Source organism: Rosa chinensis, chromosome 5 (assembly GCF_002994745.2).
Source record: "Rosa chinensis cultivar Old Blush chromosome 5, RchiOBHm-V2, whole genome shotgun sequence".
NCBI lineage: Eukaryota > Viridiplantae > Streptophyta > Magnoliopsida > Rosales > Rosaceae > Rosa > Rosa chinensis.
Genome location: NC_037092.1, coordinates 45080801 through 45102784, shown reverse-complemented (window position 1 = coordinate 45102784; position 21984 = coordinate 45080801). Strand labels below are relative to the sequence as shown.

General features: G+C 39.3%; 1 protein-coding gene across 1 annotated transcript; it reads left to right on the top strand.

The window, feature by feature from the left end:
- Positions 1–2236: 2236 nt before the first annotated feature.
- Positions 2237–19207, top strand: LOC112203925 (aluminum-activated malate transporter 2). Its single transcript, XM_024344822.1, has 7 exons — positions 2237–2467; positions 16416–16722; positions 17154–17297; positions 17399–17671; positions 17800–17915; positions 18568–18711; positions 18806–19207. The coding sequence occupies exons 1-7, from the start codon at positions 2237–2239 to the stop codon at positions 19205–19207; spliced, it is 1617 nt and encodes a 538-aa protein (XP_024200590.1).
- Positions 19208–21984: the final 2777 nt, after the last annotated feature.

Here is a 21984-nt window from a genome sequence, read left to right as displayed (position 1 = left end):
TTTATGCTCTGCTCACCCTTGGAGCATGATCTCAATCCGATCCAAGTGAACCACCAAAGTTCCTCTCCTTGATCTCTCCTTGTGTGTGTTTCCTCCACCTTGAAGCACCTCGGAGTAAGAACTCCTTCTTGTACTCCTTCTTGTGCTTGTAGACTCCTCCTTGATGTTGCAACTAGAGCCACAAAAGGATGTGACCAATAAGGATCTTCACCAAGTGAATCAAGAGATGAAGAAGATGAAGGAAAGGAAGAAGATATGCAAGTGTTCTTCCTTCCTTGTTATAACACCAACTTTTGCTTGTAGGACAAAGGGAGAACTCTATCTTTTCAACTAAAAGATAATTGTGTGAAGACACTCTTCCCACTTTCTTCCCTATTCTCTCTTTGTCCATGCTTTCCCCTTTTTATAATTGGAAATAACTCCAACTACTAAAAGTGAAATATTGACTTTCACAAAGCCAATATGTTGGCTGGTCTATACATGCTATTAGGCACTAAAATTGTGTCTTGGGCTTTCATTCAAGTCTCACTTAGTGAACCCCAAGTCCACACCAAATCCGACAATCGTTTAGACCCAATACACTCGGTTTTACCTGAAATACCTGATTATGTCCAAATAATAAATTCAATTAATTATTTGATCATAACCAACTCTTGTTTGATCTTCTTCATATACTATCTCAAGGATCCACTTATATGGTGTGCGATCTCTTAGGTTATAATTAACAAGGCAGTGAAGTTTATAGATCCATTCTATTTCAATTACGAATCAAAGCTCCTTTTTGATTCTCCCTTGTTATTAGGATCATAAATCATTATCAATCCTCGGGGACTTCACAAGTCATGAGTGACGTCTTGCAACATATCATGACTACCCTAGTTAATGTAGAATAACCCATTCATTTGGAATTACAACCCAATATGGTTTTTCTCTAACACGATGTTCTAAATCACATCATTGGGGTATGGAATTGATATGTCAACCCCCTAATGTGATTTCCTTTCTTATGTGATTCATAGAATGAGATTAGAAACTCCTTTTTAATCTCATTCAATGCTTTGGCCAAAGACTCATTGAATCACATCTTTGAACATCCACCTTATTTACTTAAGGTTAGAGATTCCTTATTGTACACTCACATGTCTCTATGACCGAATTTATTACACCAATGAATGCATCAATCATATCCGTTAAGGGACATAATATTATTGCATCATCAAGTGTTAATCCACTCACTCATAAGACAACCATGGTGTCTCAGGTCAAATGACTAATTTGTATTATTGCAATTTAGAGTTCAAGTTTGACATGTAAGTAAAACTCCATACAAGAACTCTAACGATCGCGTTCAGTGTACTCTTTTCAATAAGAGCACCCACATACTTGGATTAGTGTCTCCACACGAATGATAAGAGACATATCATTCTCAATATTTGAGCATACATAGTATGTGCTAGTCTTTCCGGATTATCAATGTCCAAATGATAATCCTATGACTAGGAACCTTTCAGGATAAGAGTGTAAAAGAGTAAAGGTCTCACACATCTAACTCTTTAGATTACTTTCTCTTTAACTCATATTCCTTGGACCTTGTTCATTAAAATATCAAATATAAGCAATGAACAATAAACTTGCCCTTTTGATTAATAATCATTACAATAATAATTATATCAAAATGATTGTTTTAGGACACAACTCCTTCACAATCTTGATTGGTGCTCATATGCCTGAGTACCTTTGGGGTGAGGCCATCCTCACCACCACTTATCTTCTGAATCGCCTACCTGCACGAGCTCTTAAACCACCCTCTGAAGCATACCATATAACCCCAAAAACACCACTTAAAGCTCTTAGACAATTCTTTACTCTTCCACCTACCCACACCCTTCCACCCAAGATCTTTGGTTGTGTGGCTTATGTCCACATCCCTCGCAATCAAAGGAGTAAGTTAGATGTTTGTGCCAAAAAATGTGTTTTCATGGGTTATGCTTCGTACCAGAAAGGATATAAATGCTATAATCCCTCCACTCGCAAAATGTATGTCACCATGGATGTCACTTTTTGTGAACTTGGTATTTTCTTTTCCCCGAAGACTCCTCTTCAAGTGGAGAGTACAACTGTGGAAGAGCAGTCTTCTTCAACAACAGAGAACTTTCATTTCATTGTGGAAAAAGATATTCAAGAAAACTAGAACAATTGTGATACGACAAACTCATCAGAGGACCCCCTTACTCATATGACACCAGGACCTATATCTCCAGAGGATGCTCTTAAGGTAAATTCAAACCCTTCACTCATATCAGATAATGTTGTTCATGATGAGTCTAACCCTAAGCCTCATAATGTTATACATGATATACCAAATCTTGAGTTTAATGATGTTGTGCATAATGAGGATGCCATACGTGATGAGCCCTATACGTATGCCATACGTGATGCCATACATAGAGCCCTATACATAGTGAAGGTGACCCTGAAACAAGACCTGACTTGGAAAGGAGTGAGGTCCCAAAGTATCAGTTACCATCTCACTCTACGAGGGGGAAAGCCAAAGTAAATTATGAACCAGACCCTAAAGCCAAGGCCAAATACCCCACTAGCAACCATGTATCAACCCATAGATTATCTGATTCATATGCATCTTTTGTATTCCAATTATCTACTATTGTCATTCCAACTAAAGTGCAGGAGGCCTTGGTGGACGCCAAATGGATCCAAGCAATGATGACTGAGATGGAAGCCTTGGAATAGAACGGTACAAGGGAACTTGTGCCAAAACCTATAGGGAAGAAAACTGTGGGGTGTAGGTGGATCTATACATTGAAGTATGCAGCTGATGGAACACTCGATAGGTATAAAGCAAGGCTTGTCACCAAAGGCTATACACAAACATATGGAATTGATTATCAAGAAACATTTGCACCAGTGGCTAAGATCAGTACTATCCGCGTATTAATGTCTTTAGCTGCAAACTTGAATTGGCCTCTCAAGCAATTTGATGTGAAAAATGCATTCCTACATGGAGACCTCAAAGCTAACATCAGTACCATCTGCGTATTAATGTCTTTAGCTGCAAACTTGAATTGGCCTCTCAAGCAATTTGATGTGAAAAATGCATTCCTACATGGAGACCTCAAAGAAGAAGTCTACATGGACTTACTGTTGAGGCAAAAAAAAAAAAAAATCATTCATACATCTCTGTTGCTTTGAATGTCCAGCAAATGAGGATAATTGCTATTCAAAATTTTGGTTGGCTTTGACCAAATTCAAATGTCAAGCAGGAGGGATATTCAAAGATTTTTTTTTCTTTGAGTTTTGACAAGTACAAATGACATCAAGGATTCATGTTCTGCTAGCTTTGACTATTCAAGTGTTGGTTAAGTGCTTGACTGATTCAAATATAAAGATAACAAGTGATAAAGATAATCTTATCATTCAAATTCAAATACAAAATTGGAATGGATTATCAGCTACCCGGGTACACTTATCCAACTATTGCTATATAAGGAGGCTGGGGGCAGACACAACGGGAGAGGAGCAGAAAAGGCTAGAGAGTAGAAGCAGAAAAGGCTGGAGAGAAGACACAGGAAGCACATCAAGAAAGAGACGAAGCCTTGCTACAGAGGAGAGAGGAAAGTGTTCAGCGATTTTGATAGAAGCAAGGAGCCAACAAGCAAACAACACAAAGATTAAAGGAGTCTCATAATGAGCTAAGTAAGAGCTAAAGGGAGAAGGGTCTTACACAAAAATTCTCCTAGAAGCCAATTGCAGCAGGACGTCGAAATTTCTTCTCCTGTGAAGCCGGCCACGGTCTCGTCTTCCACATGTATTCTTTTCCAGCCGCCAATTTCAAATCCTTCAAGTCATATTGTGTCTTCAAATCCATCCCCAATTCGACCTCGCGGGAGATCAACATCGAGCTCGTGTTCTACCTAGTTTGTGATAAAATGGAGCACAAGAATAAGAAACAAAAAAGAAGGAGAATTGAAAGTAAAGGAAAAAAATGATAAAATGAAATTACAGCTGGGTGTCCTGATCAAATATGGGACTCCGGGAAGATTTGGGCCTCCAAGAAGGCCAGGCCTTTAAGAAGTCTTTGATGGGTGACTGACCTGATGCCCAAAATAAAAGTTTGATGCATGTCTCCGGATTCTAGACAAGAAAATGGAGACTCGGAGTTCACTCGATACATTGAGGTTCCTTGTATTAAATTTGGGGCCGAAAAATCTTCATGGATCGAGGAACATAATTTGCGGGGATACAAAAGAAGCCCATGTTCAAATTTTGGCCCATTTGAAGAATTCGGCAAAGCATGACGTCGCGGGTGTCCTTTTCTAAATACCCGGGCTTTGGTTTCGTTAAAAAATATACTTTGGAACTTAAAAATATCCTTTTGGTACAAAACCAAGAAAAATCCCAAATTCCCAAAAAGATGAACTACAATGGTTTGATCCCTTAATAGGGTATGTAGGCAGTCTAGCGACCCACTAGATGCAACCGCAACTCCAAACAGAATCCTTGAATCCACCAATCAAATTCGGCCAGTCCCAAATGAATCACTGACTCCAGTCAAATTCTCTCAGCACCACAAAATGAAATCCATTCCAAATCACACAAATAAAGTCGAAATCAAATTCAAGGGCTTTAAACCCTATCCCAAACACCAAATCCAAAATAAATGGGTCATCTACCCATTTAAATCCCAAATGCCAGAACTACATGTGGTTTGATCCCACAAAGGGTATGTAGGCAATCTAGAACCAAATTCATCTAGATGCAATCGCGTCCTAAACACAAAATCGAATCCCTGGTTCACTTCAACCAAATTCACCCAAACACTACTCTAATTCCAAAATCAAAGCCCTCCAATGAGTCATCCACTCATTGGAACTCTTGAACTACGAGTGGCTTGATCCCTCTCCAAGGGTACGTAGGCAACCCATTCAAATATCCGGGTGCAACCACAAAAACAAACAAACACACATCCCATCAGTTGGTTTCTTCATAAATGGAATCAAAGGGTATTTCCCTGTAATAAGGGAATATAATTAAGAGACACATTCTGTCTTGAATGGGTCAAACCCAAAATAATTAAAACTCTATTCACTAAATGAATACGAGTGAAATTATGTTGGGTGACATTCTTGCTCACTGTGTGCAAACTTTTACCCAACACTCACCTCCAGGGTTCGTCGCACCATCACAAAAGGGTATGGTGTGTAAGTTGAAGAAATCCCTGTATGGGCTCAAGCAATCTCCTAGAGCTTGGTTTGGGAGGTTCAGTGAGTCAATAAAAACATTTGTCTACAAGCACAGTAACTCTGATCATACTCTCTTCTTGAAGCGAAGAAAGGACAAGCTGACTGCTCTAATTATTTGTCACTCCCTTGATTTTTTTATCAAAAAAAAATCGATATATAATCCCATAATTATACATGCGTGATCGTTCAGCCATCAATACAAAATACCTGAAAACTTTTTTTCCCTTTAAACCAAGTACATACTCGCTCCAAAGAGTTATATATTATACAAGCTTACGAATTAAATAAAATAAAACGTAAATGCCGCTCAGAGTTAACTATACAACGGAAGTCCAAATATAAACCAATCGAATGAATTTTACCTTAGAACAAATCGGATCGATTGAAACCCTAGAATTTCAATTCCAAAATTCGATCTCCACAAGTTGAATCGATGCAAGCCACCTTGGGAGAAGCATCTGCGTCCTCTAGGCTCCAAAAGCACTCAAGAACCACCGGCTATGGTGGCCGGAATAGCCGACCCCGATCAAGGCGATTTGCAGCTCGGGTGCCAAACTTCCCAGAGTTACGGCGTTGTGCACAGGTCGACCCACGTCCTGAAACTGCACAGAGTCGTAGATGGGAGTGAGGCGAAGAGATAGGGACAAGAATCTCGTCAATTGGTGGCCGGACGAGGGAGAACGAGCTCAGTGAAGATGGCTGCTCGTGAAAACTCGGGAGAGAGGAGAGAGAAAAACTTTCCAAAAAGGGATAATCTGATATTTTTCCAGAAATTTCCCATATATACCGAAATGGAAACTTTTTCCAACGGCCATAACTTCTTCATACGAACTCCGATTTCCGCTTTCCATATGTCCATGAACTCGTATCAACGCTCTCTACGATTTTTGTGAAGGAAGTTATCGGAGAATCTCAACGTATAAACAGTCAACATTTGCAACCCCCTAAAACCATATTCTTCAACTAATAATTCATCCTAAACACTTCCGCTCCGCCCACAAGCCACGAAATCATCCAATAACCACAAATTAGATTCTGGAAAATCCTCGGAAAATAAATACGAATTTCCGGGGCATCACATTCCACCCCCCTTAAAGAAATTTCTTCCCGAAATTTAAACGTACAAAACCAACAAGTACGAATAAACTCATCCCCAAAAATTCAATTCTTATTCCTCACAAACAGTCCTCATCTCGCTGTACAACATACCTCGATCAACAATAGATATAGGTACCCTACCTAGTATCACAACACTAGGAATCTTTACCACGCCTCTTGGTGGTAACGCAATCATTTCATGGATCTCATCCCTGTACACTATCCAACAAAGACTCTGTGACTGCAGCACTACACACAGATCACACAAGAGTCCAGAATCCTGTTATCACAACAGTATTTGTGTCACATAATCGATAATGCAAACCTTACATTACAAGAATTGACAATGAAACCTTCATTTCAACTCAAATCGAGCCTATACATCACAACTTAATAAGTGTCTACCCAACCTGGGAACACCAAATCAAGCTAAGGTCTAACCCCGCCTGACCCGCACATAATCATCACCTGTCATTGTAATCAAAATCAAAGTGGTACAGACCCTCTTTACCACAACAATGAAGGATGCATCATACATCATGCATCACTCAAAAGTCTAACTATAGCCAACAGGCAAAACCCAACACAATACAACACATGGAAAGAAGTACACAACTATCACACATCATTCTAGCAATCCAAGCCGAAATAGATAAGGTACCGTCTTCCCTAGCACTCTGCTGACCAACAGCAAACACCTTCGCATTTCCTTGAGGTAGTTGCCTCTGTTGGTTCCCTTTCCAACTACTATCTCACTGAAGGCGGAAAGTACTTCTTTCTAAATAGTTCCACAAAACCATCCTAGGTCATGGTGGACACATCCATCACTATCTGTGTGATATTCCACCACACCTGTGCTTCATCCTGAAGCATATATGAGGCTATCTTCCTCTTCTCCATGTCGGTTCAAACGACCATCTCAAAGTAGTTTTTCATGTTCTCGATCCATTGATCTGCCAACATGTGATCCGTACCTCCCTTGAAAAAGACTGCTCCCAGCCTCGAAATCTCTCTTATCAACTTCGATAAACGAGTGGCAACCTTAACATCCACAACAAGTGTAGTATGGTGCACAATGTGCGATGCCTCCACGTCCTCCTCAACAATCTCCCCAACAATAAGAATCCATCACCCAAGGAGCATAGCACCCTTGGTTAATACTTGTACAACTTCCAACCACAAGTATAAGTCAAGCAACATGACTTCAAAAATCAAACAACTAACCTCGTATAGAAGGATACAGTTTTTCTCGAAAACAATCCTAATCACCTCACTAGAGTTCAATCCAGAGGTTCCCATTCCTCAAAGGACTGCAACTCAAAGAACCTACACTTACGTTCACAACTTCACTAACAGAGCAGACCAATGCTCTGACGATTCTACATTCCAACTCACAACTAACACTCCTACATACCCAATCATTATATCAATACTGAAGAGCATCAGATGGGGATCCGTTGCAGACGGGCCATCACTCGAGTAGTACTAATTATCACCAAATATGTACCTTACGCTCTGATACCAAACTGTCACGCCCCTGATTTTTTTAACACAAAAAAATCGATAAATAATCCCATAATTATACATGCATGATTGTTCAGCCATCAATACAAAATACCTGAAAACTTTTTTCCCTTTAAACTAAGTACATATTGATGCCCTGAACCCTCAAAGTTAATATACACTCGCTCCAAAGAGTTATATATTATACAAGCTTACGAATTAAATTGTCAACAATAAAATAAAACGTAAATGCCGCTCAGAGTTAACTATACAACGGAAGTCCAAATATAAACCAATCGATCAAATTTTACCTTAGAACAAATCGGACTGATTGAAACCCTAGAATTTCAATTCTAAAATTCGATCTCCACAAGTTGAATCGATGCAAGCCACCATGGGAGAAGCATCTGCATCCTCTGGGCTCCAAAAGCCCTCAAGAACCATTGGCTATGGTGGCTGGAATAGCCGACTCCGATCAAGGCGATTTGCAGCTCGGGTGCCAAACTTCCCAGAGTTGCTGCGTCGTGCACAGGCTGACCCACGTTGTGAAACTCCACAGAGTCGTAGATGGGAGTGAGGCGAAGAGATAGGGACAAGAATCTAGTCAATTAGCGGCCAGACGAGGGAGAACGAGCTCGATGAAGATGGCTACTAGGGAAAACTAGGGAGAGAGGAGAGACAAAAACTTTCCAAAAAGGGAAAATCTGATTTTTCTGTTATTTTTCCGGAAATTTCCAATATATACCAAAATGGAAACTTTTTCCGATGGCCATAACTTCTTCATACGAACTCTGATTTCTACGTTACGCATGTCCATGAACTCGTATCAACGCGCTCTACGATTTTTGTGAAGGAAGCTTTCGGAGAATCTCAACGTATAAAAAGTCAACCTTTGCAACCCCCTAAAACCATATTCCTCAATTAATAGTTCGTCCGAAACACTTCCGTTCCGTCCACAAGCCACGAAATCCAATAACCACAAATTAGATTATGAAAAATCCTCGGAAAATAAATACTAATTTCCGGGGTATCACATTATTTATATAGATGATATGATTGTAACAGGAAATGATCAAGAAGAAGCCAAGAAGTTGGAGGATTACTTGTCATCTGAGTTTGAAATGAAAGACTTGGGTGGGCTGAAATATTTTCTAGGCATTGAGGTGGCTAGATCAGAAAAAGGCATTTTCTTATCTCAAAGAAAATGTCTTGGACTTACTCACTGAAACATGTATGTTAGCTTGCAAACTTGCTGATACTCTAATGGAACAAAATAACAAGTTAGGGAAATATCCTGATCAAGTGCCTACCAACAAGGAGAGGTATCAAAGACTAGTTGGCAAACTTATATACCTATCTCACACACGCCCAAATATTTCATATGCTGTGAGTGTGGTAAGTCAATTCATGCATTCCCCAAGTGAAGCTCACATGAATGCAGTTTACCGTATCTTAGTTACTTAAAGTTAGCTCCAGTTAAAGGAATTATGTTTTCAAAGAACGGACATTTGGAGGTTACTGGGTACGCTGATGCAGATTTGGTGGGATCTGTCATTGATAGAAGATCGACCTCAGGATACTTCACTTTTGTGGGAGGTAACCTTGTTACTTGGAGAAGTAAGAAACAAAAAGTAGTTGCCAAGTCTAGTGCGAAGGCAGAATATTGAGGAATTGGCCAAGGAATATGTGAAATGTTGTGGCTCTGTAACCTATTGAAAGACTTGGGGTTCAAGCCTAAACAAGCTATGAACCTATTCTGTGACAACAAGGCATCCATAGACATAATACATAATCCAGTTCAACATGATAGAACCAAACATGTTGAAGTGGACAGACACTTTATCAAGGAAAAGCTAGAGTCAAATATCATTGATGTGCTACACGTGAAGACTGAAGATCTTGCAGATATTCTGACTAAAGTTGTTTCAAGTAAAATATTTCACAGCTCACTTGACAAGTTGGGCATTTGAGACATCTATGCACCAACTTAAGGGGGAGTGTTAACATGAGCTGTATCATATCAATTAGTCTTTATTATTTATTTTTGTGGTATCAATTAGCATTAGTACTATAGTTGTAACATCCTGTATCTCAATTTACCCGTTTACCAGTCATTTGGATGGTAAACGACAATTATTTTCACTTTTTACTTTGTTTCGATACTTTTAGTGGCCCTAAAAGTTGACTTTTTGTGGGTAAAAATTTGTGAAAATGTTCTTCATGAAAGTTGTAAGGGACGTTAAACCGAGTGCGTGCATATGTGGTACGTAAAAATTGGAGTTCGTATGCGAAAGTTATAAGCGAAAAATGAAAGTTACTATTCCTGGTAAGTAGTATATATTTGAATTTCTACTGTTGGGCCAGGTAAATTTTCTTTCTCCTTCTCTCTCCTCTCCCCCGATCTCTCTCTCCCTCACATCGGCCTCTTCTCTTCTTTTTCTGATTACTTCCTTCTCCAGCCGACCCACGACGGAATCCGGGCACCGGCAAGCTCGCCTCTTCCTCCTTGTCACATCTGTGGTGGTGTTGTGTAGTGATTCGGCCAGAGGAGCTCGATTTTGAGCCGTGAAGTTCACTATAGCTGATCGACACTTTCGTCAATTTTCGGCGATTCCGGCCTTCTCCGGCCACCAAACTGGCGTCGAAGGTTCGGTTTTTTCCAAGGATCATTTTGCCCCTAGTCTTGAGCCACGATTTGCAGTGTGGAGGTCGAATCGACGATTTCAAGTTTTTTCTGGAAAAACTTCACCTGCCAATTTCGATCACTTACAGGTAAAATTGGAACTTGTTGTAGTTGTGAAAAATGCTTGGACTATTGAGTAGGTAGTGCTGCCAAAGTTTGGCCATTGGAGTCGGTGGTGGTGGCAGCGGCGGTGGCGCGTAGGATAGCATTTTAATTGTGATTTTTTAGCTAATTAAATCCTATAATTGTTGTAGAGGTTAAATATGTGTTTTTGGTGAATTTTGGGAGAAGTTTGACATGGATTATGAATTTCTGAAGTTTGGGAGTTTCGGTTGTCGATTTGTAGGAATCCGAACTTCGGATTTCCCTTGTTTCTAATATGGAATACTTTAATCGACAGATGGATATTAATGGTGAAGTTTGGCTTGAATCCAGAAAGAAATGGAGATGTTGGATTACGTGGGGTTTTCAGGATTTGTTTTGAATCGTAATTACTTATCGAATTGTTGTTTACGGAATATAATTGTGTACAGGACGAGGTACCGATCTATCACTCGACGAGGATCCTTACGCTTGGATACCACGTTAGCCATATATTGTGAGTGAACTTTTGTTTTCTAAATAATGATGCATGCAGTTGTTTTTCCGAAATAAGTATTTATTTAATTAATGATCATATTATTATGATTTACTTTTGGGAAATTGATATTGATTTATCTTTATTTTGATTTGGGAAATGGATTAGCGATTTAAATTATTGTTTTAAGTTATCGAGCATATAATTGGATTTGAGTATTCATTACCATCGATTGGAATTTCAAATTGAAGTTTGTTATGCTCGATTTCAATTTGTGATTTATGTGATTTTCGATGAATTATTTTCCGAGGTAATTTCTGGAAATTTATAATACATTTCTATTAGTCGATATTGAGATTTCTGGAATATTTTTCGAAAATGGGATTTTCGATGGAATTATATTTATCGATCATTTCTCACCTATTGGTTTATGAATTCGAGATTATTTTGGTGTGCGGGGCCACGTCGTTGGAATATGTCTTTTCTCGTGAGTTATTGGGGAAGCCTTACTGATTTTCGATTTTTTGTATGATTTTAACCCACCATACCTGGGTCGTCATATTTATTGCTAGCTAGCCTATTAGTACTCCTCCCTGCTTACTATGTGTTCGTGGGTGAGTAGAGCAGAGCATGGGATGCTCCAGAGTGTGGGACACTCCAGCCCGAGCCTGGGAGGCTCCCTTATTTGTATGGTGAGAACTTCTTCCCCATATATGATTAATACCTTCAGCTAGCGGGGCTAGCTCGATTTCTTTTAACCAGCGGGGCTAGTATGATTTTCGTTTAACCAGTGGGGCTGGTCTTATTTGATTGAGTAACGGAGTTTCAATCATTTTACTTGGTTGTTGTGACTAGTAGGGCTAGTTGGTTTTCTTGAGCTGAACATCAGTTGGTTTGTGTTTCTTAATTGTTGCATGCATCGGGTTTTTAAAGAAATAAACGTGGGAAAGTATAAACTTCTTTTATTTTTACAATTACTTATTTTTGTCCACTCACGCTAACGTTTTTATCTACTTTCCCCTAGGGCCTTTGGTTTCAAATTCCCAGTCTACAGAGTAGCTGGTTCGGCATAGTAGGATTCGGGGCATAGCATCTGCTGTTGTTGTTTTCATTGTAGGTAAACTGTTGAACCTACCTGTGTTTTTATTTTTCTTCTTCCTCTTTTAGATTGCTCTGATAACCTGTGGGTTAAGTATCTTAAAGTTTGGAAGTTACTTTGGTGTCATTAAGAATATGTTATTTTCGGATTTTAGTTACTTCTTGTGGAGTTGTTGGGTTTTGGGGAGCAGGGTGGCTCTAGGAGTTTATGGATGATTTGTTAGAAGTGTGATTGTAATTTTACAGGTTTTGGGTAGTCTATTTTTAGGGGTAACTCTGCTGAATTTTCGGTAGAGTTATTCCTAAGGTGGGCCCCACAGGGCCACCTCGAATTTCAGGGTGAAATTCGAGGTGGGTCCTGTCAACTTGGTATCAGAGCAAACTAAAAGTGGAAGAAGAAAAATAAAAACACAGGTAGGTTCAACAGTTAACCTACAATGAAAACAACTGCAGCAGATGCTATGCCCTGAATCCTACCATGCTGAACTAGCTACTCTGCAGACTGTGCATTTGAAACCAAAGGACCTAGGGGAAAGTAGATAAAAACGTTAGCGTGAGTGGACAAAAATAAGTAATTGTAAAAATAAAAGAAGTTTATGCTTTCCCACGTTTACTTCTTTAAAAACCCGATGCATGCAACAATTAAGAAACACAAACCAACTGATGTTCAGCTCAAGAAAACCAATTAACTAGCTCCACTAGTTATTCCTTAGGTGGGCCCACAGGGCCACCTCGAATTTCAGGGTGAAATTTGGGGCGGGTCCTGTCAATAGTTGATTTAGATCAGCATTAATTACTTTTCTTTATATGTACATGGTTGTAATATTATATAAGCCTCCTTGTGAGATGAATATACTTACGACATTATTCCCATATAGTTCAAGACATACACTATTGATGAACTAAGATACCCACACTTTGGTGTATGGATTCGTGGGTTTGGGGGTTTAAATGAATCGAAAACAAAGAATAAGCTATGGAAAGGGGTTTTAGGAATGGGAACAATGGGATGAGAAATTGGGAATGGAGTCATGGCAGTTGCTTCGGCGGTGAGGGGAAGAAGAAATCTGGGATGTGATAATGAAGAAGAAGAAAAAAAATGAATTAACAAAAAAAAAAAAAGGTAAATTGGTCATTCTTTCTTTCTTCGGTCTCCACGTGCTTGAGACGTCATCATTTTAACGGAATCTTGATGGAAGTTGGACGGAAGGATCACGTAAATATCAAAATTGGACTTCAGGTATCACATTGATAGAATTGTGAGTATGGGTATCAAATTGACCTTTGCACCAAGGTGTGGGCACTGATAGTGAATTTTTCTCATTCAAAAATTTGAAACCGGGTTGTTAATTATGCCTATTTTTGGTATGGTTTCCTTTAGGTTCGGTTTAGAGGACTCATCAAGAATTAATCATGACCGACCATAACAAGTGATGTGCAAAGTGTAAAGAGACGACGATACTCGGGCCCTGTGTGCTCAATGCCAAAGTCATTACCGCTAGGTTAGTTTTTCTTGAAAATGAGAGAATATGCTATAGTCATAGAGTATTGATAACATTGCAGAAACTCATAGCACTAACTTATACATGATTTTCTAACTTTGGGACTATGCTGACAACCATGTTAAGAAGAAGCCTACATATATATAAGATTTTCTAACTTTGGGAACATGCTGACAACCATGTTAAGAAGAAGCATGCTTGATTTTCGACGCTGCAGCAGCGTTCAGGCGGCAACGACAGCGCGAATCATGTCGGCCGGAGGCATCCTAGACTGCTTTTGGGTAGCGATCGAGGTCGAAGGTTCTGGCCAACGACCTCACCTGCAACTTCAAGATTCTAGGTAGTGCTGCAAACTAGTCGCCCACGACTCCACTCGACTGCAAACTGGTTCGGGATGCCCCTGGCCTTCGTCTGGCAAGAGACGGTACGCTGTCAATGCTTGATAGAGCAGAATCCCGGACGTCCGCACTTTAGTCCTCTTCAGAACGCCTCAGTGTGTGTGTGTCTATATATATATATATATATATATATATATATATATATATATATAGGGCCCTTCCACTAAGGGATCCCTTTTTTTTTGTTTTTCTAGGAATAGGGCATTAGAGCAACTTTTCGATCACATTTCGGCATCTCAATTGTTCAGCTTTAAGGTCCTAATGTGTAGATCATTTTTACAAATTTTCAGCCAAATCGGTGATCATTAAGGTATCAAACTAGATTAAATCAACGGACGAACCAAATTTGTCAAACTTGAACTGTTCATACTTATAATCTTAAATCGCCATTTTGAATGCCTTAACGATAATCAATTTGGCTGAAAATTTACAAAAGTGATCTATACATTAGGACCTAAAAACTGAACGGTTGATATGGAAAAATATGATCGAAAAGTTGGTCTAATGCCCTATCCCTAGAAAAGATTAAAAAAAAAAAAAAAAAAGGGATCCCTCACTAAAAGGGCCCTTTATATAGATATATATATATATATATATATATATATATATATATATACAGATCCTATCCAGAGCAAGGTTAGGGTTTAGGGTCACTTTTCGGTCGCATTTCCACATCTCGACCGTTTAGTTTTTAGCTACTAATGTATAGATCATCCTTGCAAAATTTCAACCAAATTGATTGTCGTTAAGGCATTGATAGCTGCCTTAAAGCTAGTACGGTTTAGGTTGGACAGATTCAATTCGTCCACTGGTTTAAGTGAATTAGATACCTTAAAGATCATCAATTTGGCTGAAATTTTGCATAGATGATCTATACATTAGTACCTAAGAATTGAACGGTCGAGATGTGGATATGAGACCAAAAAGTGACCCTAAACCCTAAAATCGCTCTGAAATTTCAAAGCGAGGCCTCGTTCTGGATAAAATCAAGAGCCTTCTTAATTAGTTTGCCACCTTGCACTCCCTTGCCCTTAATTCAAGAGATCCAGTTCCTCCGTCTCTGCAAGTGTTAATGGCCCGACTTTGATAGTCAACTTATAATTTCTATATGTCAATTTAATGGAACCCCATGACCAGGGGCGGAGGGAAGTAGAAGGCTATATGGGCTCAAGTCTAGACAATATTTTGGGCTAAATACCCGTAAGTGTGTGGGTGTGTATCTACCTTCAATTAATTTTGAAATTCCATCAGAACTAGCCAATGTGGAATTTCAATCTGAGAGAGTGGAGGTGGTGGGTTTCCATTTTTGATTCTATGGGTTTTTGTTGTGGGTGTAATGCGATGAACACCCAAAAGTTCCAAATCTTTGACTCTGTTCATGCCTAGCTACTCTCTCTCTCTAACCACAGCTGCCTAGCTACTCTCTCTCTCTCTAACCACGGCAAAGCGCGTCTACCAAGTCTGGAAAGGAAGTAATGTAAGCCTTTGTTTTTTTTCTTAGGGCTCAAATTTGGATCTTATACTGGAATTTCATTTGGATTTGTTGGGTTTCGGAGAATATTAGTGGGGTTTTGTGGATTTAAGTGGTTTTTGTTTAGGGTACGGTGGGGAATTGGGTGAAATTAGGTTTTTTCTTTTTGAAGTTTCCATATCTGGGTTTCAACTTTCAAGGTTAGCATAACTTTTGGAATTATTTTGTTTAGGTTCATATCTTTCATGATATATTGCATTGGCTTGAAACTATAAGTATATACCCATGCACTTATACATTCAATTCTGTACAAAAAGCTATGAGCTATCATCATTGTACCAAAAAAAAAAATCTATAGAGAAATTAATTTAATTTAACTAATTGTCTAATTAACCTAGACAAGTTTTGGATCCTAATTAAATCCGCCACTGCCCATGACAGAATCAAGGTTTACTTGCAGTAATTTATAGATACGTACTTATTTATAAGGAGTGCTCCTTATGCAAACTACACCGCTTCCCCCAAACGCGGTTGTAATTTGATAACCGAACCTCTTTCTGAGTTTGACCATCCTAGTACGGTACGTTACCGTACGCATCAGCCCCCACCGCATTAATATGTAATTTGTTATTAATCAAAGTGTTGATTGTATGTGCAGCACATTTCGAGTCACCAACATCTGCCTCTCTTTCGTCTTCTAGATTTTGCATATCAGCTCTATATATTTATGACTAAACCATCGAGCTTTTTCACCCACCACCACTTTATTCTAGCTAGCTCTGTTTTTCTTCTTCTCCCTTTCATTGCTTTGCTTTAATTTCCAGTCAGAAGTGACTTCTGCAGATTTTGTTGATATGGAGAACAGCAGCTGCGGCGGAGGGCCTTTCGGTCGAGTGGTGCGGTGTCTGAAGGCGGTGCCGGAGAGGTCATGGGGTGAGGTGCTGGAGGCGGCGAGCGAAGCGAAGAAGCTCGGGGAGGATGATCCCAGAAGGATTGTGCATTCGTTCAAAGTAGGGTTGGCTCTGACGTTGGTGTCTCTTTTTTATTACTGTCGACCGCTTTATGATGGCTTCGGTGTCGATGCAATGTGGGCTGTCTTGACCGTGATCGTTGTCTTTGAGTTCTCAGTCGGTAAGCACTAAGCACTCTAAGTAATTTCAGAATGTCATCTTCACCATTTTAAGGCATTTGTTCATAGATGTTAAATGTCTATATCTGTATATTGAGATTGATCATATGTTAAATTTTACTGTTTTTTCTAGTCGAAATGTGAATGTATCAGAAAAGGGCAAAAGATTATGTATTGCGCCAATTGATTTTAAAAAGCATTGGATCTTACCAAAATATCAGTACACTTTCAACTCCCGTTTACCTACTCTTTATACTGTTTCTTGACTTTTGTCAATGAAGGTTGACTTCATATATAAATTTTTCCCTAACGATCTAACTTGCCAGTTAACTATTATCACATGTATTGGTGACTTTGGCCTTAAAGGAGAGAACAATTTTATAACAATTAGTTCTTGTTTCTCCTCTTTATATTATTTCTTTCATTTTTCCAGGAGCAACCCTAGGGAAGGGTATAAATATGATGTTGGCAACGTTACTAGCTGTTGCTCTAGCTGTTGGAGTTCATCACATATCAACTCTTTGGGGAGGAGAAGTCGGGGAACCCATATTGATTGCATTTTTCGTCTTTGTTGTAGGTGTGTTCCATGCATACACATATGCTCCAATTAATTGAGATTTGAGGCACATAATTAAGTAGCGTAATATGTTCATAAAATAACTATTGCAACTTTGGCAGCTGCAAGTGTGACCTTCATGAGATTCTTCCCCGCATTGAAGGCAAGGTATGACTACGGGATGTTGATATTCATACTGACCTTCTGCTTGGTTTCGGTATCTGGCTACCGCGAAACTCAGGTACTAGACATGGCACACAAGAGGCTATCAACGATTGCGATAGGAAGCTGTACTCCTATTATGGTTTGTATTTGCATTTGCCCCGTGTGGATTGGAGTTGATCTCCACAATTTGGTTGCTGGTAACATGGAAAAGCTTGGGGATTTTATGGAAGGTACATGTGTATACCAAATAAAGACCCCTCCCTCATAAATCATTTTGTTATTTTCTATCTTTTGCTTCGACAACAGACAAGCACATATTATTACAACTGACTAAGTACTACTTTTACGTTGTTTACAGGATTTGGATTTGAATACTTTGACATAAAAGAGAATGGGTTGTCATTAAGTGATAATCAATATTTTCTTCAGCAATATAAAAGTGTTCTTTCATCAAAAAGCCTTGAAGAAACCATGGTGAGTAAATGTAGATAAGGAGGACGTACTGGAATATCTTTATATCTCAAAAAAAGAACTTAAATTATTTTCACACATATACATACAAGAAAGCTCCCAAGTCCTGACTGAACTAGTTAGATCCATAATACGAACCGTTTCATTCTTTGGGACACTCCCCAATATTAGACGCATTGATCCGAACTATCTGTTCTAAATTCATTCTCGATAAAAATTCTTCTTGCGAAAACAATTTAAAAAATAAGCAAACCCTAATCACTTATATCCGATCGCTTACTAGCTATCATTTTCGTCCATTTGTTAAACCTACACAATTAGATGATTTTGCATTTTCTTGACTTTTTGCAAATGACACTGAAGGAAAATTTGATATAGTAAATGAAAGATCCGGTGAGATATTGAGCCAAAATAAATAGTTAACTTTATACAAAAATCTCGTCTATCCATGAAAATATATGACTTGATATCCTGTTATAAATGTTGTGATCGGGTATCCCACTTTGACAATATTGTGAAGAATGGTCGAGCATTTACACCACGAAAAGAGTTTTGTTCTATTCTGTATTCGTAGCAAAAGCAGAGACCATAAAATAAAGTTTTGGTTAAATGCTAGTTCTGTATTAATATATAATAATTGTTTCTATTTTTTCAGGCTAACTTGGCAAGATGGGAACCAGGTCATGGCGGGTTCAAGTTCGGCCACCCATGGCAGAAGTATTTGAATGTTGGAAGCCAAACTCGGCAATGTGCTTATAAAATTGAAGCTCTTAACACTTACCTGAACACTGATATCCAAGTATAGATTCTACCCAAAACCTACTTAACACCATTGCTACCATTAAGCTTATGATTATGAATTTGTGAATCCAACTAGTGACATTTTAATGCAGGTGCCCACTGAAATTCGAAGCAAAATTCAAGAACCATGCATAGATATTTGCACTGAATCCGGAAAAGCATTGAAGGAATTAGCAGCAGCCCTCAAGAAAATGATTCGGTCATCATCAGCTGATTCCCACATTGCATGCTCAAAAGCAGCAGTTGAGAGCCTCAAGTTGTCACTCAAAAGAGGCATATGGAAAGATGCTAATCTGCTGGAAACAATACCATCTGCTGCGGTGGCGTCACTTCTTATTGAAGTCGTAGCTTGTGTTGAGAAGATTGCTGAAGCAGTTCACGAACTAGCATCCGTCGCACATTTCAAGACTGAACAGCCACAATTACTTCAGGAGCCGGTCCTTTCTGAAGAATTTAATGTTGCTATTACAATTGATCGTAATAGTCAAATATAACGAAAAACAAGAGATAATTTTGACTGAATAACTCAGATATATCATTCACCTTACAAGAAAGAATTATATACAAATTACAATTGTGCCTAATAAGACAAGTACTACTCCTAAGGTAAGTAGTAAACCTAATAATACTACAGATATTATATAATATTACAGATCACGGAATATTATAGAATATCTACATAAATAAGGTAAGTATGACTCACGCCAACACTCCCCCTCAAGTTGGCGCATACAGATCACGAATGCCCAACTTGTCGAGTGAGTCATGAAATGATGCCTTACTCGATACCGCCTTTGTGAGAACATCAGCTAACTGTTTTTCTGAGTGGACAAAAGGAAAAGAGATAAGCTTAGCATCGAGCTTCTCTTTAATGAAATATTTGTCAACCTCAACATGCTTAGTTCTGTCATGTTGAACTGGGTTGTGAGCAATATCCACCGCTGCCTTATTATCACAATACAAATTCATGGCTCGTTTGGGTTTAAATCCCAAATCACGAAGTAAATTTCTCAACCAAAGTAATTCACAAACTCCATGAGCCACACCTCTATACTCTGCTTCAGCACTTGACCTGGCCACAACCTTTTGTTTCTTACTTCTCCAAGTAACAAGATTACCACCTATAAAAGTGAAGTAACCATAAGTGGATTTTCTATCTGTAACACAACTTGCCTAGTCTGCATCTGTATAACCAATAATATCCAGATGATTATGCTTTGAAAACATCAAGCCTTTTCCAGGTACAGACTTTAAATACCTCAGAAGACGGATCACAGCTTCCATATGGGTTTCACTTGGATTATGCAAGAATTGACTCACAACACTAACTGCATATGCAATGTCTGGCCGAGTATGTGAGAGATAGATTAATCTGCCAACTAACCTCTGATAGCGAGCCTTCTCTGTAAGAGCTTGATTAGGGTACTCGACCAGTTCATGATTCTGCTCAATAGGAGTATCAGTAGGTCTACACCCTAGCATTCCTGTCTCTGTCAACAAATCAAGCACATATTTTCTTTGGCACAAGAAAATTCCTGAACTCCCCCTGACGACCTCAATCCCCAAAAAATATTTAAGAGAACCAAGATCTTTCATCTCAAACTCTGGTGCAAGCAGATCTTTTAATCTTTCAACCCCCTCTGAATTATCACCAGTAATTATCATATCATCAACATAAATAATCAAGGCAGTTAATTTACCTTCACAGCGTTTCAGAAACAATGTATGGTCAGAGTTGCTCTGCTTGTACCCAAAACGACACATAGCTTGAGAGAATCTTCCAAACCAAGCTCGTGGTGATTGTTTGAGTCCATACAAGGACTTATTTAACTTACACACAAATCTACCTCTTGTGCTTGCCTCATATCCTGGTGGTAGATCCATATAGACTACTTCAGATAGCTCTCCATGTAAAAAGGCATTCTTCACATCAAACTGTTGCAAGGGCCAATATAGATTAGCTTCTAGAGACATCAACACTAGAACAGTATTAATCTTTGCTACTGGAGCAAAGGTCTCCTCATAATCCACGCCATATGTTTGAGTATATCCCTTTGCAACAAGTCTTGCTTTATACCTATTCACTGAACCATCTGCATTGTGTTTGATAGTGTATACCCATCTACATCCAACAACTCTCTTTCCTTGTGGAGGTGGCACGAACTCCCAAGTATTATTCTTCTCCAATGCCTCCATCTCTTCATACATCGCTTGAGACCATTTGGGATCCTTGAGAGCATTCTGCACTTTACTGGGAACACATACAGAGGAAATTTGATTCATAAAAGAAGCATGGGATTTGGATAACCGGTGGGTGGATACAAAGTTAGCTATGGCATACTTAGACTTAACATCTAAACTTGGTTCATATTGACGAGGTGGTTTACCACGAGTGGACCTAGGAGGCAAAACATACACACTATCACCAATATCAGAGTTAGAAGAAACACAACTAACCTCAAGATTGGGATGCTCCTCAGGGATTGGTTGACAAGAGTTATCTGTATCTAAGAGGGGTGGAGGAGCTTGGCCTTCTTTGTGACGTCCCGAACCCGGATTCACCGGTTTACTAGTCATTTGGACAGTAAACAACTTTTACTTTCACTTTTACTGTCGTTTCAATGCTTTTAGGGGGCCCTAAAATTTGACTTTTTGTTTGGGTCAAAATTTGAGAAATTTTCCTTCATGAAGGTTGTAGAGGACGTTAAACCGAGCGCGTGCATATGTGGTACGTAAAAATAGGACTTCGTATGCGAGAGTTATGGCCAAAAATGTGAAGTTACTGTTCATGGTAATTTTTGATTAAAATAGAAATTTACCCCGGGTAGGTTTCCATTTCCGGAAACCCACCCCAGCTCTTTCTCTCTCCTCTCCCCCGACCTCTCTCTTCTCCAGTTCGACCATTTTCCCTCTCCCTCCGATTTCCGGCGATTCCGGCCACCAACCGGCGTGCCACCTGTCACCAGAGGAGCGCCTCCTCCCTCCGAGCACCCTAGCAACCTTGGTTTTCCACGATTTGGCCGGAAAACCACGGATCGAAGGAAAAACTCCTCCGGCTGCAGTTTGAAGCTTTTGCCGATTTCCGGCGATTCCGACCACCTCCGGTCCCCATCTCGCCGTCGAAGGTTCGGTTTTCATCACTGATCATTTCCCCTATGGCCTTGTATCACGATTTGTTGTGTAGATGCCGAATCGACGAATTGAAATTCTAGGGTTCTTGAGGATTTCTGGGTTTTTGTTCATTGAATCGATTTCGGCCATTTTTAATTGT

Coding starts and splice junctions, on each gene's coding strand:
- LOC112203925 (XM_024344822.1), top strand. CDS start 2,237: ATGACACCAGGACCTATATCTCCAGAGGATGCTCTTAAGGTAAATTCA. Junction 16,723..17,153: donor TGTCTTTGAGTTCTCAGTCG/GTAAGCACTAAG, acceptor TCATTTTTCCAG/GAGCAACCCTAGGGAAGGGT. Junction 17,298..17,398: donor ATTTTTCGTCTTTGTTGTAG/GTGTGTTCCATG, acceptor CAACTTTGGCAG/CTGCAAGTGTGACCTTCATG.